Here is a 23970-nt window from a genome sequence, read left to right as displayed (position 1 = left end):
GTAAGAACCAGCAGGGGTAGAAAATGAGTAGCGATAACTGGATGTGCTGTTTAAGTCATTGGCTGCAATTAATGGCATTAAATGTCCAATTGATTTTGACTGAAAATTTGCCTCTACCAGTCACAATGAATTGGATGTCTAGAGCCATCAATGGCGTATTGATATAATCAGTATTTTCTTCATATCACATTTGTTGTACAGCTAACACAGCGTGACCCCCCAAAAATAGGATAGTCATCACATCTTGATTTTTTAAAATCAAGAAATGACGATTATCAGAATTTGGGGACTTTTATTTATTTATTTTTCTAACAGCCTGGATATTCAATTCAGTTTTTCGTGTTGCTGACAACTTTCACTGTTTAGTTTGCAAATTTTGCATGTTTGCTCGGTAATTCTAAATTTTTGTGGCTAATTAATATATTTTTTAACGCCATTGTGTTTTTTGCTTGCTATATTCTCATGTTATAGCTAGTTTAAGGATGTTAAGTTATTCCATGTCTTTTGTTTTCTGTGAATGTTCTGGCTACTTGATTGATTTTGGCTAATTATAGATAACTGTAATTCGGGATAGTGAAGTTGTTGAATAATTCCAATTTTCGGATTATTAGCATCTATTATGTGACGACTTCTTGGTCATGTTTTGTTGTCATATTGATTTATGTTGGCTAATATATATGCACGAAGGCTGAATTCTCATCTTTGCTGTCACGTTTAACTAAATTTCACTTCATGTAGCTAATACTGCCTTTTTGTTAGCTAGTTTCTTGCTGTCTAATTTATCTGGTTTGCCTTTTAAATTGATAATTTTAGGGTATTTGCTGGTAGAATTACAGATAAGCTAACTAATGTCTCAAATTTGCTAGCTATTGTACTAACGTTTGTAGGCTAATTTCTTCTGTCCGAGGATAACATGTTTTTTACTGGTTAATGTAACATTTGTGGGCGTCTGCCATTTTGCTAGCTAATTTCCAATTTTGTCATAATTTGCTTATTGTGAAAGTGCATGATGTGATTTTCTTTCTCAGCTAAATTGTCTTGTGTCATCATCTTTTTAAAACAAGTACTGTTGAAGTGGAGCCAGACAACCAGTCAAGTTTGCAACACGTGTGATTTGTGGTGCAAATATTGTGTTTCCTCGTCTGTTGACTGCGAGACGCCCGCGGGTGCTGAAGAGCAGATGTTTGCTGCTTCTGTTGCCTTCAAAACGTCAAACGTAAGCTTACAAGCTGAAGGTCCAGTTTTTTCAGTGAGTAGGATTTGAAGTGGGTTGGGACTTGGGAGTTAAGTAATCTACTCTGAATGTCTTCTGTTAGGAGCTGACAGAGCAGACGACACAGTCGTAAACGTAGGGGATTCGTCAAACGAGCCTCATCCTATTTCGTGCCCTGGCGAGCATAGCGGGAGCAAACGAGTTCAGCTGCCCGACGGCTCATTTTGTTGTACTCCGACGTCCGTGCGCATAAAGCAACATTCGCTAGACCTCAGGGGAAATCCCACGGATCGATCGCTAGATAATGGAAGAGTCGTTTTGCTTCAAACTGAGCATTGGAATCATGCAAATTGTTGCTACAAAAGGCGGACGGGGGTCGGCTTGTTTCCTGCTTCCTTGCGTCCTCACTGTTGCAGCTCCTTCCATCATTATGTCCTTTTATCTTACATCTATATATCTCACCTCCTTACATCTCAGAATCCTTTCTACCCAGCACCCAATCCCCTAAGAATCTTTCAATTCTTATCTTCTCATCTACTGGCAATCTTACATCTTCACCTCTTAACAGCCTAACATCCTTAGATCGTAACATCCTAGATCCTCACCTTCACATTTCATTGCATCCTATCATCCTTACCTCCTCACTTACATGCATCATATCAAATTAAATTGTCACCTCCTTACATCCTGGGCATCCTTATATCCTTTATAACCCTTATCAATCTTCCTATTCTTATATCCCTAAATCCTTACCTCTTCACATCCGTACTTCCTCACCACCTAACAAAATATCCTTGCATTGTATCACTCTTAAATACTCACCTCCTTAGATTCTAGGCATCCTCATATATTTGGAGCTTATCACCCTTAAATCCTCACCTCATTACATCCTAGCCGTGTTGTTTTTGGCATCCTGTTTAATTTTCCTCTTAGTCTTATTCTTTTGGTCTTTGTCTAGTTTTCGACAATTACTCAAAATGTTTTCGTCTGTAAACTAGTTTTAGTCAACAATTTTCAACATGTTTTTGTCTATAAACTTCGAAAGTTTTATTACATGAATAAATCAATCAATAAAACATTTCCAACAATTTCGAATGACCAATGACAGACGAGCACATAATTGTAGACTCTACAAAGCATCACCATCTTCGTGATGATAATACACACTCAGCAGGAAAACAGTAGGCTACAGTGTTGTTTTCGTCAACGATGACAATAACGAAAATATTTTGTAAACAATTTTTTTAAAATGACGATCATGTCACGATGATGCGCTGAAAACATGTCTTGGGAGACTAAAACATAACGACATGGACGCTAGTTGTTGTTTGACGACACGAGAATGGGTTAAAAAATTCCCCATAGTTTCCGTCATAAGTGTTTGATATTTTCTTATTGTATGTGCAATTAGCACGCATTTAGCAATGTTTGGTCGTGTTTAGGGTTGTTCTGATCATGTTTTTTTGCTCCCAATCCGATCGTTTTAGTTTGAGTATCCGCCGATCCCGATATTTCCCGATCCGATTGCTTTTTTTTGCTCCCAATTCAATTCCAATCATTCGCGATAATTTTTCCCGATCATATACATTTTGGCAATGTATTAAGAAAAGAATGACTAAAACTGGGACGAATATATACATTCAACATACAGTACATAAGTACTGTATTTGTTTATTATGACAATAAATCCTCAAGATGGCATTTACATTATTAACATTCTTTCCGTGAGAGGGATCCACGGATAGAAAGACTTGTGACTTTGTATATTGTGACTAAATATTGCCATCTAGTGTATTTGTTGAGCTTTCAGTAAATGATACTGTGGCCATCCCAAATGCATGATGGGAAGTGGAACCATGACTGTGCACCGTGCTACCAATTGATATATCTTCACTGCGTTGGGAAATAACTTAAGGTGTTAAGACAAAGATCAATTGCTACCTTGCTTCCCCACATTGCTTCTCATGGTATTTCTAATCATAGGGAGAGGGATTGCAAGGCTTTGGCCAATGAAAAAAGGTTCCAAAGGCTGCCAAAATTCACTCTACTCATTTTGCGCTGCCTTTTATCTCTCTATATAGGTAAAACGGCGTCATTACAGATTGAGCGCGACAATGATCGAGAGGGTCGTGCAGCGCATACATTAATTGCGTTAAATATTTAAATGTGACACATTTTTTAATAAATTAATTGCCGCCGTTATCGGGATATTTTTGATAGCCCTACCTTAAGCCTAAACTAAAGACTCTGGATGAGTGTAACATATTATGTCTGTAACGTTAAATACAATTAGAAAACGATTTAATTAAAAAATATATATACTGTATATTAAAAAAAACTTTTTTGCCGATTCCGGTACTTTGAAAATGACGTGATCGGACCCGATCAATCGGCATCCCGATCGATCGGGACATCTCTAGTCGTGTCACTTAAGTGACACCCTGCGCCTCCCCCTCCCGACAACCCTGCCCCACAAATACACTTACTCACCGACTGGTGAGTAAGACTGTGCCCATTCCTCGTTTTGTGAAACATATGTGTAAGGTGCTGCTTTGTAAGTTTTGCTTTCATATCTTGGATAGATATGCCATGTTGCTTTAGCCTTTAAATGTCTGTGCTGAGGAATCATCACACACTAAACTAAGTTGTAGCATTAGCATAGCGTTCGCATTAGAATGGCATTCGTGTTAGCATTAGCATTTAGCGACTTTGTGTCTTCTTAAACTCTTGGAAAAACATTTTACATACAGTTCGTGGCATCCCTGTGAGTTTAATTAATTGCAGATAATGTGCTGTTTTCCTGCTGAGAGTGTATTATCATCATGAAAATGTTGATGTCCTTGTAGACTCTACAGTTATGTGCTAGTCTGTCCATTATAAATTGTTGGAAACCTTTTATTTATTGATTTATTCATAGAATAAAACAGTTTATAGACATAAACATGTTACGAATTGTCGACTAATATTAGGCGAAATTTGTCTGAGTTTTCGTTTACTAAAAGTAGACAAAGATGAACACATATTGAAATGACTAAAATATGATTAACACTAATAAGTATTTTTGTCCAAAAGACAAAGACGAAAATTAAAATGGCTGCCACAAACAACATTGAAAAAGTACATTATTTTCAATTATTCATGGACCTGGAAGCCTTGAACTGTGTGTAAAAAAGCTTTCCAAGCATTTAAGACAACACTCACCATGCTAAATGCTAATGCGAACGCTATGCTAACGCTACAAGTTACATTTATTGTGTGATGATCACTCAGCACAGACCTTTAAAGGCTAAAGCAACATGGCATATCTAGCCAACATAAGCAGTGTTGTTAATAACGGCGTTAGAATATAACGGCGTTACTAACGGCGTTATTTTCTTCAGTAGTGAGTAAACTAATTAATTACTTTTCTCATCTTGGCAACGCTGTTACAGTTACTGAGGTGGAAAAGGCGTGCATTACTATGCGTTACGATGTTGGTTGAAAGCCGCGAGAAAAGTCTGGGGAAAAAAATGGACTCACGGAGACGAGAGAGCAGAGCAGGAGTGGGGAGGAGGCAAGGGAGTGTGACGCCGTTGCAAACGCGATGCTACTATGCTAGGTGGCTCCAATAATACCTGACTGTAGCCAATAGCCTACAAACTATGCCCACATGATGCTTCGGTAAATATTACATCTATTCAGAACTAGATGCATATGACAGACGTGGCGGCATTAGCAACATATATAATAAAGAACTAGATTCGTTAGTAAACAGCCGCCATCTTAAAGCAGTAGACTTCTCATGAAGGCTCCGTTATAGAGAATCTTCCTGGCGAACCTGAGTCACTTTTTATCTAAAATACTCCTAAATCGGCAAAACTTAACTTAAATCTATCTTTAAATGATGAAACCGTTTTAAAACTTACACATGTCGAAAATAGTGGGAAGAGAACTCATGCAATAAGGGGAGCAATTTTAAAAACTTTAACAATTGATTCACAACATTAAATGACTTCCACACATAGCAAAGGTTATTATCTAATTATTATTATTATCTAGTTATCGCAATATCCGCAATACTCCTGTTGTCCCAAAAACCCTTTAAACTTCAGATTGTGGGACCAGTTTTTTATTTTTTTATTTTTTTTTAGAAAAAAAAAAAACATGAAAATTATCACCAGTTACTTTGTCAAGTAGCTAATTGCTTTTACATTCAGGTAGCTGAGTAACTAATGCAATTACTTTTTGGGAGAAGTAATCTGTAACTGTAATTAATTACTTTATTAAGGTAAGATTAACAACACTGAACGTAAGAAAACAAAACTTACCAAGCAGCACCTTGGCAAAAAAAAGGCAAATCTGGAGCCTGGAGAGGACACCGATGAGTAAGCGTGTGTGGGGGGCAGGGCGGCACAGCCCATCACATGAGTGATACAAACACTGCTACGATGCGTGCTAACTATACATACGATAAGAAAATGTCACACATTGTAAATTTATGATGGAAACTATGGCAAATTTTCATCTCGTTCTCGTCTCGTCAAACAAAAACTGGCATTCGTATCATTATGCTTCAGTTTCCCAAGACACATTTTAGCTCGTCACGTCATCATCATGAAAAAACTGTTCGTGGACGAAATATTTTCGTTATCGTCATCGTTGACTAAAACAACACTGCATCTGAGCTATCCGTACATTGTCCAATCCTAACCCTCCTTACATCCTCGCTTTCTCACCTTTCCGCGCCTTCCATCATCAAGTCCTCATATCTTCTACTTTGAAACTGTGTCCATCCTTGCATCCTAGATTCTTTGCTTCTCCTATCCTCACCGCCATTCATCCCTACACCCCTGCATCCTCACTTTCTCAACCCTTGCCATTGTCACATCCTCTTATCTCCCCTCCTCATTTCCTTACATTCCTAGCATCCCAACACCATTGTATGCTGGCAACATTAATCCTTTATTGGTGTTTTGTTTAATTTCATCGTATTTAACTCATTCCCTACCATTGACAACAACAGACGTCCGAACAGTTTGGATTGGGAGGAGTGGCTTTGAATGCTGATCTTTCAATTCCGGCTGGGAGGGCCGAATGAACGTTCATTCAGTTCAGTGAGTGCCAAATAAAGGGTTGAATCATCAAAAAAATGTGCATCCTTCCACCCATTTCCAAACATACAAAATGGTATCCTTACATCTCCACTTCCTTGTGTCCTCACCTACTTGGATCCTAACCACTTAAAATCCTTGAACTGTCATGTGTGTCTTTGATGATAGGATGAGTCTTTAAAGCTTGCACTCTCATTTTTTAGCATTCAAATTCCAGCATATTAATCACAGAAAGCATTGTTTCCAGACGCCACACGCCGAATAACATGTGACCAGCATAGAAGGCGCCCCGCACTACACCCTAAACTCCAAGCTCCCCTCCAAGCCCCCCATTCTGACACATCAGGCTGCAATTAAGCACAACACAAAAGCCATTAAGCTTCTTAATTACTGCTTGTTCTTTCCATTGGCCTGCTTACGTGGGCGGTGCGCGACTCACAGGAGTGTGTGCGTGTGTGTGTGTCTGCGTACGGGCGTGTGTATGCGTGTGTGTCAACATGAGTTAACCACGGTGGCTGTTTTTGATGTGGACGCGAGCTAATTACATGTCGCTTTTGCCACTTTCAGCATCGTAATGACCGCAATCAAGCGCCTTTGCATTCTGTTAGTAAGTGTGCACTTTTCTGTGTATGTGAGAACTTGGAAAAGTTTCTTTGAGTACTTGGACAAGTGCGACATCAGGGGTCTCAAACTAGATGCTCAGGAGACAATTGAGGGCCGCAGGCAGTGTTGTTAATCTTATGTGCTAACGCCGCTGAGTCTGTCATTTTGCACTTTGTTCTATGTACATGTGATATCTACCGTAACATCATATGTATGTAGTTTGTAGGCTGTCGGCTGCAGTAAGGTTTTATTGGAGCCACCTAGCATCGCGTTTGCAATATTCAATCAAATTGCAGTAACACACTAACGCACCCCTTAGTAACGGTAACGTCATTGCAAAGATGAGAAAATTAATTAATTAGATTACTCACTACTGAAAAAAAATAATCCCGTTAGTAATACCGTTGTACTCTAACGCTGTTATTTTCAACACTGCCACAGGACAATGTTATGCTAAATTAAAAATGAACAAATAAATAAAGTTAAAATGGATTGTCTTTGAATAAATGAATAAACCTCATATAAATGAACTTATAAAACTTAAAAAAGTGAACAAATAAACTTGAAATAAATTAGGTTCTAAAATTAATTAATTTAATAAATTAGTCTTTGAAGAAATTAACTTAAAATGGCTTCAAATAAATGGACTTTAAATGAATAAATAAACTTACAACAAATTGATTTAAAATAATCTTTAAACAAATGATTTAAAAAATAGTAAACTTAAAATAAATGCACATGAAATTAAAAAACAAAAACAAAAACTTAAATACACTTAAAAAAAATGAAAAAGAATGAACTTAAAATAAATTAACTTTAAATATTGAATAAATAAACTTGAAATATATTAACATAAAATAAAGAAACTTTTTAAAACGAAAAAAAAAGTAAAATAAATTAATTTTACCTAAATAAATGATGGCGACATGTGAGGATATAAGCAATCATGGACTGGGGCTCATTTGTTGTAGCATTCAATAAAGGGTCAGTGACAGTCATAATTTGCATATTTTAAGCATAATAATGATGATTTGAGGTGAGAGTATTAAACACTCTTTATGAGATTTTCAGTTCTCATTGCCGTTAATCGTCTGCTGCGTTGACGCTAAGCCGCTTTCAAAGCTTCCAATTAGAATAAGTCCAAAAAAAAATAAAACACTGAAGTATTCGGACTCTATAGTACAATGGAGATCAGACAACGTGCAATGAAGATGTCACGGACAAACTAGAACATTTGATGATGTCCACCTCATGACAAAATACGGTATTTCAGCATATAAACTTACTAGTTATGTTTGTGTGCAGATGACGGACCGTACGGAAAGACCAAGGAAGTCTCTGGACCGGAACACAATGCCGCCTCCCGGAGACACAGCATACCAGGCATGTCACAATCAAATTCACTGCCATTGACAACTATAAGTGTCCAAAGCATCACAAAGCAAGCATGAATTAATGAACACATACATTACTATGTTATTACTATGTAATTACAGCGTAATTACACTTATATAATGAGTACAACCCATTTGAGGCAGCGAATGAGTTCATGTAGTTGGTGCTTATGGGCCCCCCCTTCGAAGTAAAATTCATTGGACGCCTATGGCCATCAATGGTAGCCAGTGATGTTATGAAAGACTATATTGTATATATATAAAACACAGCAGGTTAACTCCAGTTTCATGCAAATATGATACACAGTGTGACTCATTAGTGACTCTCTGCAGATAAATGTGTGTTTGTTTGTACGTGTGCGTGTTTGTGTGCATGTGTTTGGGATGTGAAACACCTCAGTGATCCTGAGTGTCGCCTCGGGGATTGACTTAATCTTGCTAATCTATCACAGCGGCACTCCATCTCACCTGTTTGTGTGCGTGCGTGTGTATGTCTGGCGATATTTTTATGTGCATGTTTTTTAGTGTATGTGTGTTTGTGTATTATATTATGTTGTGTTACGTTACGTTATGTGACAATATACAGTATTATGCTATTTCGTTGTTGTCATGGTACAGTGAGGAAATGATGGGCGGATTTGAAATTTTCATGGTAGGTGCTAGTCCACTGTGAGAGACAATCTAAAGAAAAAAAAAAAATCCCGAAATCACTGTGAATGATTTTTAATTTTTTTATTTTTTGTATTATACTGCTGTAAAATAGTATTTGAACACCTGAGAAAGAAGCCTTGCAGGTATTTTGCACCACTGCTCCACACAGATCTTCTCTAGATCAATCAAGTTTCTGGGCTGTCACTGAGAAACACGGACTTTGAGCTTCCGCCAAAGATTTTCTCCTGGGTTTGGGTCTGGAGACTGGCTAGGCCCCTCCAGAACCTTGATATGCTTGTTAAGAAGCCACTCCTTGGTAATCCTGACCGTCTGCTTCGGGCGATTGTCACGTTGGAAGACCCAGTCACAACCCATTTTCAATGCTCTAACTGAAGGAAGGAGGTTATTCTCCAAAATCTCACAATACATGGCCCTGGCCATCCTCTCCTTAATACAGTGTAGTCGTCCAGCACCATGTGCAGAAAAACACCCCCATGATTCACAGTAGGGATGGTGTTCTTGGGATGGTACTCTTCATTCTTCTCACTCCAAACACTATACGTGGAATTAAGACCAAAAAGTTCCATTTTGATCTAATATGACCTCATGACTTTCTCCCATGACTCCACTTGATCATCCAAATAGTCATTGGTAAACTTAAAACAGGCCAGGACATGTACCGGTTTATGAAGGGGAACCTTCCGTTCCATGCATGATTTTAAGCTATGATATCTTAGGCTAGGTTCATACTACAGGTCTTAACGCACAAATCCGATTTTTTTGCCATATTTGTTTTTTTGGCATGCCCATTCAGACTGCCTTTGTCCATTGAGACCGTTCAAGTATCACGCATGCGCATTAATTCGCAGTTCGAGATGCCCTCAGCAAAGAGACCCGCATGCGCAGAAGCATCAAAACAAATTATACATGTTAGTTGTATGTCATTCCAGAGTGATCATATTTTGATTTCCATAAAGAGGAAACAAATAACAGACATCAATAATCCCCGTTTAGTCTTATATTCAAAGTTTACATGGACTGATGGAACGCATACACGCACACACGAGCCTTGACGTGTGTGCGTAAAATGACGTGGGTGCGTCAGTTTGCCCCGACTCGGCCATGTGGCACAAATGAAATATTGCTCATTCAACAACGCACAGAATGGAAATTGTAAATTGTAAGGCTTTTTCTTTTCTTCGCTTGATTTTTTTTATGACTGTGGTCAAGCCCGCTTCGTGCTTAAAAGCAGAGTTCAAGCTAGACAAAATGCCTACATGGCTGCTGTCCTCTGTGCCTCTTGCTCTTTGCTGACGTACAGTAATTGCTGCATGAATTCTGAATTGGGAGTCTTGACAGTTCAGGCCGCCAGCCGCGTTCTGAAAAAATGTGGCCCAGATCGGATTTGAACCACATACAAAAGTGACTCAGATCGGATTTGAAATGGTCCACTTCTATGCGACTTGTCCCGTTCAGACCGTCAAGTTAATGCCTGACTCGAGTCAGAAAAACACGAAAAAATCGGATTCGTGCATTAAGACCTGTAGTATGAACTTAGCCATAGTGTATTACCAACAGTAACGTTGGAAAGGGTGGTCCCAGCTCCTTTCAGGTCATTGACCAGCTCCTCCTGTGTAGTTCTTGGCTGAGTCCTAACCATTCTTAGGATCATTGAGACCCTACGAGATAGATCTTGCATGGAGCCCCAGTCCAAGGAAGATCATGTTTGGCTTCTTCCATTTTCTAATAATTGCTCCAACAGTAGATCCTATATCAACAAACTGTTTGGCAATTTCCCCTCATCAGCAAGCACTGCAGGAGCCTGATAGATCCAGATTCAGAATATTTATTGTCATTGTTACAAAAAGCACAACGAAACTTTGTTTGGAGCATCCATACAGCTAAGTTGGTAAAGTGCGAAACCCATATAATAAATACCCTTAAATACCAAGTGTAAACATTGACACCGTATTAGACACAAGTACAAAAAAGACTCAACAACAGCATAAAGTCATGTCAGTGCTAAAGTGCAGTGCAAAAATATACCTGATAAGAACAGCTATAAATCAGTGCAAAACCAGATGAGTTAATCAAGTATAATCAAGTATACTGGTTGTCAATCAGATAACGATCCTGATTATACCCTGGTATAATATGAATAAATTGTTTGAAAAAAAAAAAAAATATCATACACTGTGATTTCTGTCTGTCTGTCTGATTATCTCTCATAGTGGACAAACACCTACCATGAAATTTTCAAACCCGCCCATCATTTTTAAGTGGGAGAACTTGCAAAATCGCAGGGTGCTCAAATACTTATTTTCCTCACTGTATCTAAATACATTACGTTGTGCTATTATGTCATCTTACTATGTTATGTTATAGTATTGCTATGTTATTATGTCAAAGACCAAATGTGAAGTAATTTCATAAAATGCCAAATAGGGTCACAATTAAAGTAACTAAACATTGTCCAACAAATAAGGCATGACAAAATAATTTTTATGTTGTATATTTGACAAAATAATCGCGTTTCCGAAGTTCGACCCTGAAAGGGGACGAACCCGGAAGTGATAAGTCACACTGAGAACAGCGATGGGCAGCAATCCCTACGGCCGCCATACAAAGCCCTTCAAACATTGATTCAAACAGCGATATAAGCGATAGATCGAGCACAAGTGAGGAAATCCATGTTTTTGAAGAGTTGGAGGAAGAGGAGGAGGTTGGAATTTTATGTTGGACCATACATGTATTAGCTAATCAGGATGCAAACAATGTGCCCAGACTACCTGACATGAAATGGAGACAAGACCCATCGAGATTACAAGATTGGTAAAATATAGGCTGTTATTATTTTTATGATTTCAAGCATGTCAGGTAGATAAACCACCTAATATTACCTGGGATAAAAGAAAAGTTTTGACGTATCCCCGATCATGTTGTGAAATGAACAGTAGAAGCTAGCGACGTTAGCTTTTATTTACCTGACATGTTTCGGAGAACACTTCTACCTTCGGACCCTCTGACGAAGGCGGAAGTGTTCGCCGAAACATGTCAGGTAAATAAACCACCTACTATTGCCGGGGATAAAAGAAAAGTTTTGACGAATTTAGGCAAAATGAACTAAATACAACTATGATCGGGGATTGCCACGAGTCAGCTTTTGGCTAACATCGCTAGCTTCTACTGTTCATTCCACAACACAATCGAGGTTTTGCCTCGAGTTACCTTTCGGCTAACGTCGCTGTTCATTCCACAACAGTTGGCGGCTCTGCTTTGACAAAGTCATCAGTCATCTATCCAAAAATCACACTTACTTTTTTGCAAATCCTTGATCATAAGCAGACCGGTTGAGGAAGCAGGCATCTTCGAAGTGTTTGTAGCAGAGAACACTACTCGATGATGCCGTGAAATTAATTCGTTTCGTGCGAACGAAAGATGTCCATTTATGTGCCCTGCTATCCTTTGGCCACTCATACAACTTGGCATCTTACCGAGAAGCAATACTGTTCTATGGCGGACGTCCCTCGCAGTTCTCTGTGTGACGTCATTTCCGAAGATTTCCGAAGATTGTCGAAGAAAAGCATTTTCGTTGTCAAGGGCGTTGCTAGGGGTTAAACAAAGAATCTGGAAGGGTTACGTTAAAAAAAATAATGAAAATATGCTTATAATTGTTTAGCCAATGATATTATTCAAAAACATGGTGTGAAGGAGGATTTTGAATTCAATACGGAGGTGAACAGGGAGCCAGTGTAGGATGTGAAGGATGGGGGTGATGTGCTCATGTTTACGCACCCTCATCAGGACCCTGGCAGCGCTGTTTTGGACATACTGAAGCCTTTGTAGGCTCTTGCCAGGGATCCCGAGGAGGAGTGCGTTACAATAGTCCAACCTGGAGGAGATAAAGGCAAGTTAAGTTATTTATTAAGTTGTGTGTAGGGATAGGAACCGAAATCCAATTCCAATTCCGAACCGGTTCCTAGTGTTTCGAGGCCTTGACATCACAATGAAATAGCCTTAACCATCCCTTTAACGATTGACGTGACGTGTCATATTGTACAGACGCATCAAACTAGCATGGCGCCAAGTACCACTCGCTCCAAAGTTTGGCTACACTTCACCAGGAAAGAGGGTGAAAATGAAAGGTTACGATGGTTTAGCACGAGCATTGCAGCCGTAAACATAACAATGACAGCACGTAGGTTCAAACGCTCGAAAGTGTGTTTTCACTTCACGAGGAAAAATTACAACAAAGCGACTTACAGTCATTGCAAGGTGACGATAACTGCATCGGGAGGGAATACGACTGTACTGCCCTCACCGAGACGCTAAGGCTCAGTCCTGGCTATACAGCTAGCTTAACTCCCAAATGACGACGCAGAAGACGTTGGTATAGTTTCCTGACTTTATTCAACCATCACTTGAAGAGTGAAACTAAAAATAGAAATGAAACAAATCAATTTCGGCCCCAATAACAAACAGGTTCGCATCAACGTAAATCAGCGATGATTAGCTGCTAATACAGTAATGACACAAACAGTTAGCATGCGTTCATTAGCATTAGCACATCGTTCAAACCACTGCACAACTGGATTTAGGTGTCCGACCACGAGTGGAAACACACAACACAAAAGAGTGTAAGCACGCTGTTCTTCACGTGAGCGCATTCTTCTTTGCGTGAGGAAGCGCAAGGGCGCCCCCACTTGAGCGTGAAAGCACCATAAAAACTAAAAGGCATGCATTTCAATATAATGGGAAATAATACACTTTAACATATTTTGCCAAAGGCAGAACAACGACCAATATGCCACTATATACCAATATATTTTTTTTCTATTAAAAAAATGTTTCAGTAACATGTTACACATTCTTGTGTATTTGCCACTTATTGGCACAGTTAACATTGAGGCTTTGGGCCTCTTTTGACCTCATTGTGAGTTTGTAAGGTTGTGACTTCTGATTAAACAAGCTCGATGCCAATCAAAACGTTTGTTCTTCTTTTTCCCCAAATGGCGTACCGCACGCATGCTATTTTTAGACCGTGACGAAGCGGAAGTAAAGCCGAAGTGGGACATTATAGACCCTCCTTCGCATAGAAACAATGTAATTTGTGCCACTTTTCTCCGGTAATCTTTCAAAAACGAACATGCCGATCACGCATTGCTTTATTGGAACTTGTAGAAACGACACTAGACATTACGACACATGAAGGATGTTTTCTTCATACGTTTCCGGAAACCAAAAACTCGTGAGGAAAAAATGTGAAGGCCAAATCAACTGGCACGGACTTTAACACCAGCTTGGTGAGTCCATTCACATTTCATATGCAGTAAACATTTTGTTGAGTTGTCATGGTCTTTCAGAGGACAAAGAGGTAAGCCAATTTTATATTTTTAAGTTATTTTTTTAGTGTAACGTTGTGCCGTACTGCTTCTGTCTGACAATGAATGACCTGAAAAGAATCACAATGGTATCTGACTGCCACTGTTACCGTTTCTGTAATATATATAAAAAACAACTTTAGTAAGGGGGAAGTGTAAATAAATTATAGAATTTTTTTATGTTAATATTTGCGGGGGTATTTATGTTTGCATCTTGTGTGTGTCTGTTTTTCATGTGAGTTTGCGTGTACGCTTATGAATAGGGTTGTTCCAATCATGTTTTTTTGCTCCCGATCCGATCCTGATCGTTTTAGTTTGAGTATCTGCCGATCCCAATATTTCCCGATCCGATAACCCCCCCCCCCCCCCCCCCGATTCAATTCCAATCATTCCCGATAATTTTTCCCAATCATATACATTTTGGCAATGCATTAAGAAAAAAATGAATAAAACTCGGACGAATATATACATTCAACATACAGTACATAAGTACTGTATTTGTTTATTATGACAATAAATCTTCAAGATGGCATTTACATTATTAACATTCTTTCTGTGAGAGGGATCCACGGATAGAAAGACTTGTAATTCTTAAAGGATAAATGTGACTTTGTATATTGTGACTAAATATTGCCATCTAGCGTATTTGTTGAGCTTTCAGTAAATGATACTGTAGCCATTTAACTGTTCTGCCCAAATGCATGATGGGAAGTGCAACCATGACTGTGCAAAGTGGCACCAATAGATATATCTTCTGTGCGTTGGGAAATAACATAGGGTGTTAAGAAAAAGATCAACTACTACCTTTCTTCCCCACATTGCTTCCCACGATATTTCTAATTGTGGAGAGAGGGACTGTAAGGCTTTAGCCAATTAAAAAAAGGCTCTGAAGGCTGCCAAAATTCACTCTACTCATTTTATATAGGTAAAACGGCGCCATTATAGATTGAACGCGACATTGCGTGAGTGGGTCGTGCAGCGCATGCGTTGATTGCGTTAAATACTTGAACGGGATTAATTTATTAAAAATTAATTACCGCGGTTAACGCGATAAATTTGATAACCCTACTTTAAGCCAAAACTAAAGACTCGATGAGTGTAAGACATTTTGTCTGTAACGTTAATACAATTAGAAAACGATTTAATTAAAATATATATATATCTAAAAAAGGCATGTCCGATATTTTTTTGCCGATTCCGATACTTTGAAAATGACGTGATCGGACCTGATCGATCGGGACACCGATCGATCGGGACAGCTTTACTTATGAATTGTGATTTGAATTGTATCATTTTTTTTTCAATATTTCTTTATTTTCAAGTTATTCAATATTATTTTCTTTTCATTATTGTAATGTATTTGTTCCCTCACTTACGTTTGTTTAAGCTTGTGCGTGTGTGGATCATGTAAGTCATTTTATGTTTTTTGTGCATGCACGTGTGTACGTGGGTGTCTTTGTATGAGTTATGTACACATGTGTGTGCGTTTGTTTTCATGTGTGTTTCTCTTTCTATATTTGTGTGTTGTAATGTTTGCGTGGGCTACTGCTGTTTACATGAATGTGTTTGTGTTGTTGTGTGTGGGGGTGCGTGTGCATGCATGTGTGTGTTTGTGTTTTGCTCAGAAGCGCTGCGGGGCGTGACGATGGTGGAACTGGTAAAGAAGGAAGGCAGCACGTTGGGCCTCACCATCTCCGGCGGAACCGACAAGGATGGCAAGCCGCGGGTCTCCAACCTGCGGCCCGGGGGGCTGGCCGCTCGGTACGTTTAGCGGGCTGGCGGGCGGGCGGTCAGCAACGTGGCGGCTGAAATGCGGTGTTATACTGTGAAATACTGTTGCAGGAGCGACCAGTTGAACGTAGGCGACTACATCAAGTCGGTCAATGGTATCAACTTGACCAAACTTCGGCACGAGGAAATCATCAGCCTCCTCAAGAATGTCGGAGAACGCGTACTGCTCGAGGTGGAGTACGAGCTGCCGCCTACAGGTATCACACAAGCACTCTTCCTTAAAGGTGCATGTCAAAAAATGAAACTCTTTTTTCTAAAATTCATTAGCGTGATATATATGTACTTCAATTGGACTTTTTTCCTCCTTTTTAGCACCAGACAGCACATCGGGTGTGATTTCCAAGACAATCGACATATGTTTGCACAAGGAAGGCAACAGCTTCGGCTTTGTGGTCCGAGGTAAACTGTCGCAAAATCTGGTTGAGAACCTTGAACTAAAAAACTGAAGCGACATTTCTACCCCCAGGCGGCATTCACGAAGACTGGCACAAGTCACGCCCCCTGGTGGTCACATACGTGCGGCCTGGAGGGCCCGCAGACAGGTACGTCATATAAACAGTGTGAATGCAAATAGATGAGAAGAAGAAACCAGAATGTTGAGCGCTCAGCTTCAACCGCCAGCTATTTTTATTCTGTGTTGTCTTTGAATGAAAAGCTAAAGTGGGACAGCAGCAACATCAAAACATGAAAATACCATTCTTTAACAAGTGAATCTGTGCTTCTTATTCCACATGTGCACTCACAGACTCAACTTTGATGTTGACGTTAGGTCTCGATGTTTGTTTTTCTTGCGTGCTCTTTGGCTGAAATTCACAAGTTTTTTATGGTCGTCTGTTCTGCGCTTCAGAATTTTATCTGGCCATGTATTTGATGGTTTTCATGTTTGTTTTTCCACATATCATTAGTTTTTTTTCTTGTCTTTGATGTCTTTCTTTTGCAAATCTTGCTTGAAAATGTAATGTCTTTTGGGCTCCTACACATCTTTTTTCTGTGTTTTCCATGTATCATTTGACCTTTACTACTGTTTGATGCCATGTGTTTTAATGTCTGCCTGTTATGTATCTTTAACGCCCTTTTCCATTTCTCTGTTACATTTGCACATTGTTTAAATCTTAGTTACAATATGTGCGATTCTGATACACCATTTTATGTGTCTTTGCTGTCTCTTTTCATGTGCCATTAAAGTTTTTCTCAAGTGTCTTTGATTTGGATTTTTAAAAAATGTATATGGCGGAAAACACTCAGGTGACTTGAAGTTCCGCTCTGAGACCCCCAATTTGGCCAAATTTGAAAATTGTCCGATTGCATGTGTGATACAGAAAATCTCAATTTTCTGGGGGAACAAAAATTTTGAACAGGAAGGCATTTAAATTATTATTTTTTTTTTTAAAACAGCAAAACCCTAATTGGAGGCGAGAACACGCGAGAGCAGAATTGAAGACGCCACGATTTTAACGAGATATTATCGCGTACTTACCTTGTTTTGATCCAAAAACTCCATGTAGCATGTATCACCGTGTGTCAAGACACAGCTGTAAATGGCCACAGACGGATTTTTTTATTTTTTATTTTATGGGTGAAACATGGTGATATAACAAGGGTCACAATGCAGAAATCACAGACAACAAGGAGTGGTTGAGATTTTCTTTTTCATATAGTTACCCTTTTAAACATTATTTTTCAATTTTTTTTGTTTGGATCAATTATTTATCATCCAACATATCGGGGGAAATGCGACAGTAACAAAAAAAAAAAAATACAATTAAGCGATAGTTATGAGGTAGATATCTGGGAGTTTTTTACAGATGCCAAATTTTTCATTGTGACGTAATTCGTTTAAAAGTTTAAAATATGTGAGTGAATAATTTTTTGTCTTTTTTTTTTTTTTTTTTAAACTAAAATGTAGACATCAAGTAATGATTCTAAACTAAAAATGACAAACATTTTGAAAGATAAATGAAATTACTTACCTTTTTTTGTGGCTAGGTTGAAACAAAAGCAGTTGCGCAACGTCTGTAAACGGGGGTTTTCAGGGTAAAACGGACAAATTAAAAATAGTTCGGAGGTTTAGTGCGGCATGAATCTGCTATGGTAGCATATAGACATATTGTTCTATCAAGCACAACAGTTCTTTTGGCTTAAAATACAGCAGTTTATTTTCAAGAGGGGTGCAAGAGCAGAAACTGCTTTTTCAGTCTGGTCTTGTCAGGTGACTTGAAGTTCCGCTCTGAGACCACCAATTTGGCCAAATTTCAAAATTGTCCGATATGCATGTGTGATACATCATTGGAAAGCTTAAAATCGCAATTTTCTGGGGGAAGAAAAATTTTGAACAGGAGCGCATTTAAAAGGAAAAAAAAAAATTAAACAGCAAAACCCTATTTAGAGGTGAGAGCACGCGAGAGCAGAATTACAGACACCATGACTTTAACGAGATATTATCGCGTACTTACCTTGTTTCGATCCAAAAACTCCATGTAGCATTTATCACTGAGTGTCAAGGCACAGCTGTAAATGGCCACAGCTGGATTTTGGGGGGAAACATGGCAATACAACAAGGGTCGCGATGCAGAAATTGCAGACATCAAGGAGTGGTCGAGATTTTCTTTTTCATATATTTTCCCTTTTCAACGTTTTTTTTTTTTCAATTTTTCTTTTTTTGGATTGATTATTTATCATCTGACATATCGGAGAAAATGCAACAGTAACAAAAAATAAATACAATGAAGTGATACTTATGAGGTAGATATCCGTGACTTTTTTTTACAGACGCCATTTTTTCCCATTGTGACATAATTTGTTTAAATGTTTTAAATATATGAGAGAATTTCTTTTTTTAAGTCGCTTTTTTTTTTTAAACGAAATATGAGACATCAATAATGATTCTAAGCTAAAAACGACAGACATTTTGAAGAATAAATATAATTAATTACCTTCGTTTTATGGCTGGGTTGAAACAAAAGCGGTTGCGCGACGTCTGCAAACGGGGGTTTTCAGGGTAAAACGGACAAATTAAAAATAGTTCGGGGGCTTAATGCACCATGAATCTGCTATGGCAGCATATAGACATATTGTTCTGTCAAACACAACTGTTGTTTTGGCTTAAAATACAGCAATTTCTTTTAAAGAGCAAGAGCAGAAATTGCTTTTTCAGTCTTGTCTGTGTTTTCCGACATATACTACCATGCGTCTTATTTCCCCATGTGTTATCTGGTTTTTTATTTCATTCTAATATGTTTTTCATCATATGTGTCTTTGAAGTGTCTCTTTGGCATAATGTTAGCCAATTTTTGTGTCTTTAATTCTGCCATTCAGTCGCTGCCAGCCCTCCCATTTCAATTGGATTGGTCAAACACCATCACTGGCAACCAATGACTTCATTAAAATCAGAAAGACTTTTTTTTTTTTATTATAGCCAATATGTTGTATTTTTAGAAACATTCAAGACAATGTAGTGCTGTAGAAATCCAGCAATCCTCAACAGATCATTTCCACCTGGTCACCATTGCCCACGAGTGACCCTAGCATCAAAGACACGGCTTTTGCCACGGCCCGGCTATCTCCTCCTCGGAGTCCTCATGGCCTGAGGCTCAGTTAAGCAAGGAAAATTGCCTCCAAAAATGTGGGTCAGCCTGGAGGAAATGAGGCATTCACGCTGCTTTATATCCCATTTATGTGCCAGTCGGAGGCAAGTTAATCCTCACTTTCACACAGTGCGGCCCTTAAGAGTTCTTCTCGCCTTGATGAGAAAAAGGCTTAAAAATATGGAAGGAGAGAACAACTCAAATATTGCCATCAACATGTCAGGTGGGAGCGGTCGCAGCACGGAATTCCTTTCTGGAAAAAAACATCTGCATGGTTCATTTTTGTAAATTCAGCCCCTGAAACCTCTTTGACTTTGCAACTTGAAATTTGGTAGACATGTCTATCAATGGTAGACCAATAAAAAGTTCTCAAGAGGCCATGCCTGAAAATGCACAAGAAGTCTGCCATCTTGTTTTAAAGAGCTCATAATAGAATCTTTAACAATTCATCCCCTTATACAAGTTTGACTTAGCAAATAGGGCTGTCAAACGATTAAAATTTTTAATCGAGTTAATCACAGCTTAAAATTAATTAATCGTAATTAATCGCAATTCAAACCATCTATAAAATATGCCATATTTTTCTGTAAATTATTGTTGGAATGGAAAGATAAGACACAAGACGGATATATACATTCAACATACTGTACATAAGTACTGTACAGTATTTGTTTATTATAACAATAAATCAACAAGATGGCATTAACATTATTAACATTCTGTTAAAGCGATCCATGGATAGAATGACTTGTAGTTCTTAAAAGATAAATGTTAGTACAAGTTAGAGAAATTTTATATTAAAACCCCTCTTAATGTTTTCGTTTTAATAAAGTTTGTAAAATGTTCAATCAAAAAATAAACTAATAGCTCGCCATTGTTGATGTCAATAATAATAATAATCATAATATATATATATATATATATATATATATATATATATATATATATATATATATATATATATATATATATATATATATATATATATATATATATATATATATATGTATGTATATATACAGTGCCTTGCAAAAGTATTCGGCCCCCTTGAATCTTGCAACCTTTCGCCACATTTCAGGCTTCAAACATAAAGATATGAAATTTAATTTTTTTGTCAAGAATCAACAACAAGTGGGACACAATCGTGAAGTGGAACAACATTTATTGGATAATTTAAACTTTTTTAACAAATAAAAAACTGAAAAGTGGGGCGTGCAATATTATTGGGCCCCTTTACTTTCAGTGCAGCAAACTCACTCCAGAAGTTCAGTGAGGATCTCTGAATGATCCAATGTTGTCCTAAATGACCGATGATGATAAATAGAATCCACCTGTGTGTAATCAAGTCTCCGTATAAATGCACCTGCTCTGTGATAGTGTCAGGGTTCTGTTTAAAGTGCAGAGAGCATTATGAAAACCAAGGAACACACCAGGCAGGTCCGAGACACTGTTGTGGAGAAGTTTAAAGCCGGATTTGAATACAAAAATATTTCCCAAGCTTTAAACATCTCAAGGAGCACTGTGCAAGCCATCATATTGAAATGGAAGGAGCATCAGACCACTGCAAATCTACCAAGACCCGGCCGTCCTTCCAAACTTTCTTCTCAAACAAGGAGAAAACTGATCAGAGATGCAGCCAAGAGGCCCATGATCACTCTGGATGAACTGCAGAGATCTACAGCTGAGGTGGGAGAGTCTGTCCATAGGACAACAATCAGTCAGTCGTACACTGCACAAATCTGGCCTTGATGGAAGAGTGGCAAGAAGAAAGCCATTTCTCAAAGATATCCATAAAAAGTCTCGTTTAAAGTTTGCCACAAGCCACCTGGGAGACACACCAAACATGTGGAAGAAGGTGCTCTGGTCAGATGAAACCAAAATTGAACTTTTTGGCCACAATGCAAAACGATATGTTTGGCGTAAAAGCAACACAGCTCATCACCCTGAACACACCATCCCCACTGTCAAACATGGTGGTGGCAGCATCATGGTTTGGGCCTGCTTTTCTTCAGCAGGGACAGGGAAGATGGTTAAAATTGACGGGAAGATGGATGCAGCCAAATACAGGAACATTCTGGAAGAAAACCTGTTGGTATCTGCACAAGACCTGAGACTGGGACGGAGATTTATCTTCCAACAGGACAATGATCCAAAACATGAAGCCAAATCTACAATGGAATGGTTAAAAAATAAACGTATCCAGGTGTTAGAATGGCCAAGTCAAAGTCCAGACCTGAATCCAATTGAAAATCTGTGGAAAGAGCTGAAGACTGCTGTTCACAAACACTCTCCATCCAACCTCACTGAGCTCGAGCTGTTTTGCAAGGAAGAATGGGCAAGAATGTCAGTCTCTCGATGTGCAAAACTGATAGAAACATACCCCAAGCGACTTGCAGCTGTAATTGGAGCAAAAGGTGGCTCTACAAAGTATTAACGCAAGGGGGCCGAATAATATTGCACGCCCCACTTTTCAGTTTTTTATTTGTTAAAAAAGTTTAAATTATCCAATAAATTTTGTTCCACTTCACGATTGTGTCCCACTTGTTGTTGATTCTTGACAAAAAATTAAAATGTTATATCTTTATGTTTGAAGCCTGAAATGTGGCGAAAGGTTGCAAGGTTCAAGGGGGCCGAATACTTTTGCAAGGCACTGTATATATATATATAATTGAATCGTTTTCTAATTGTATTTCACGTTACAGACATAATGTTACACTCATCCAGAGTCTTTAGGCTTAAGGTAGGTTTATTAAATTTGTCCCGATAATGGCGGTAATTAATTTTTAAAAAATGTATCACATTAAATATTTTACGCAATTAATGCATGCGTTGCACGACCCACTCACGCATTGTCGCGCTCAATTTGTAATGGCGCCGTTTTACCCATTTAGAGAGATAAAAGGCAGCGTAAAATGAGTAGAGTGAATTTTGGCAGCCTTTGGAGACTTTTTTTAATAGGCTAAAGCCTTACAATCCCTCTCCCTACGACTGGCAATATAATGGGAAGCAATGTGGGGAAGCAAGGTAGCAATTGATCTTTTTCTTAACACCTTATGTTATTTCCCAACGCAGAGAAGATATATCAATTGGTAGCACTACGCACAGTCATGGTTCCACTTCCCATCATGCATTTGGGTTGAATGGCTGCAGTATCATTTACTGAAAGCTCAACAAATACACTAGATGGCAATATTTAGTCACAATATACAAAGTCACAAGTCTTTCTATCCGTGGATCCCTCTCACAGAAAGAATGTTAATAATGTAAATGCTATCATGAGGATTTATTGTCATAATAAACAAATACAGTACTTATGTACTGTATGTTGAATGTATATATTAGTCAGAGTTTTATTCATTTTTTTCTTAATGCATTGCCAAAATGTATATGATCGGGTAAAATTATTGGGACTGATTGGAATTGAATCGCGAGCAAAAAAAGCAATCGGATCGGGAAATATCGGGATCGGCAGATACTCAAACTAAAACGATCGGGATCGGATCGGGAGCAAAAAAACATGATCGGAACAACCCTAGCTGAAACCCATAAAATCAGTTGCACCCAAGCGCCAGCAGAGGGCGGCAAAACACCCAAAAACACAAGTAACAAGTGGAAATGACACTTTGCTGTTTGAGCGGGGCATGTGTGTCAAATATTTTAACGTGATTAAATAAAAAAATTAATAAACGCTTGTTAACGCGATAATTTTGACAGCCCTATTAGCAACATAATATTTGGTTGACATGTACAGTATATCATGAATAGACTCACAAAAAAGTCTGAAGAAGTGATACATAAAAATCCACAGTGTCTTCCACAGTCTTCCATTCAAGGATTCAGTCTCCTACAAATTGTCGGATCGCAACCAAATTTAAGTTGTGTGTTGTCAGGGAGGGCACACTGCGTCCTGGCGATCGCCTTCTGACGGTGGATGGCGTGCCGCTGCACAACGCCAGTCACAGTGATGCCCTCAGCGTGTTGGCTCAGTGTGGACAGGAAGCTCTGCTACACATCGAGTACGATGTCACCATCATGGGTGTGCGCAAACACATATTTAATTCATTTTCGGAACCACGAAAGACAAAAGCTAACACTTGTTTTTGGCAGACACATTGACTAATGCGTCTGGTCCTCTCCTTGTGGAGATGGCCAAACCCCCGGGGGCCACGCTAGGCATCACGCTGACGTCGGCGACCCATCGCAACAAGAGGGTTATCGTCATTGAGCGGGTCAAGCCAGGAAGCGTGGTGGACAGGTACGTAC

At 38.7% G+C, this 23970-nt stretch overlaps 1 protein-coding gene across 16 annotated transcripts in view; it reads left to right on the top strand.

The window, feature by feature from the left end:
- Positions 1 to 23970, top strand: part of LOC130922192 (glutamate receptor-interacting protein 2-like) — a 132164-nt gene that overhangs the window by 74439 nt on the left and 33755 nt on the right. For 6 of the 16 annotated variants that reach the window (XM_057846798.1, XM_057846794.1, XM_057846785.1 and 3 more), the window contains exons 2-8: positions 8212 to 8289; positions 15961 to 16093; positions 16175 to 16320; positions 16436 to 16522; positions 16590 to 16665; positions 23598 to 23743; positions 23815 to 23962. In XM_057846798.1, the coding sequence (XP_057702781.1) occupies positions 15978 to 16093; positions 16175 to 16320; positions 16436 to 16522; positions 16590 to 16665; positions 23598 to 23743; positions 23815 to 23962 (719 nt within the window). In that variant the 5' untranslated portion in view covers positions 8212 to 8289; positions 15961 to 15977. Of the gene's footprint in view, positions 1 to 3113; positions 6911 to 8211; positions 16094 to 16174; positions 16321 to 16435; positions 16523 to 16589; positions 16666 to 23597; positions 23744 to 23814; positions 23963 to 23970 lie in introns of those variants that run through there. The other 10 variants (XM_057846791.1, XM_057846784.1, XM_057846782.1 and 7 more) reach the window with 4 other exon arrangements.

The sequence above is a fragment of the Corythoichthys intestinalis genome, chromosome 9 (genome assembly GCF_030265065.1).
Source record: "Corythoichthys intestinalis isolate RoL2023-P3 chromosome 9, ASM3026506v1, whole genome shotgun sequence".
NCBI lineage: Eukaryota > Metazoa > Chordata > Actinopteri > Syngnathiformes > Syngnathidae > Corythoichthys > Corythoichthys intestinalis.
The sequence above is the reverse complement of the archived record's forward strand: the minus strand, read 5'-3'. Positions and strand labels throughout refer to the sequence as shown.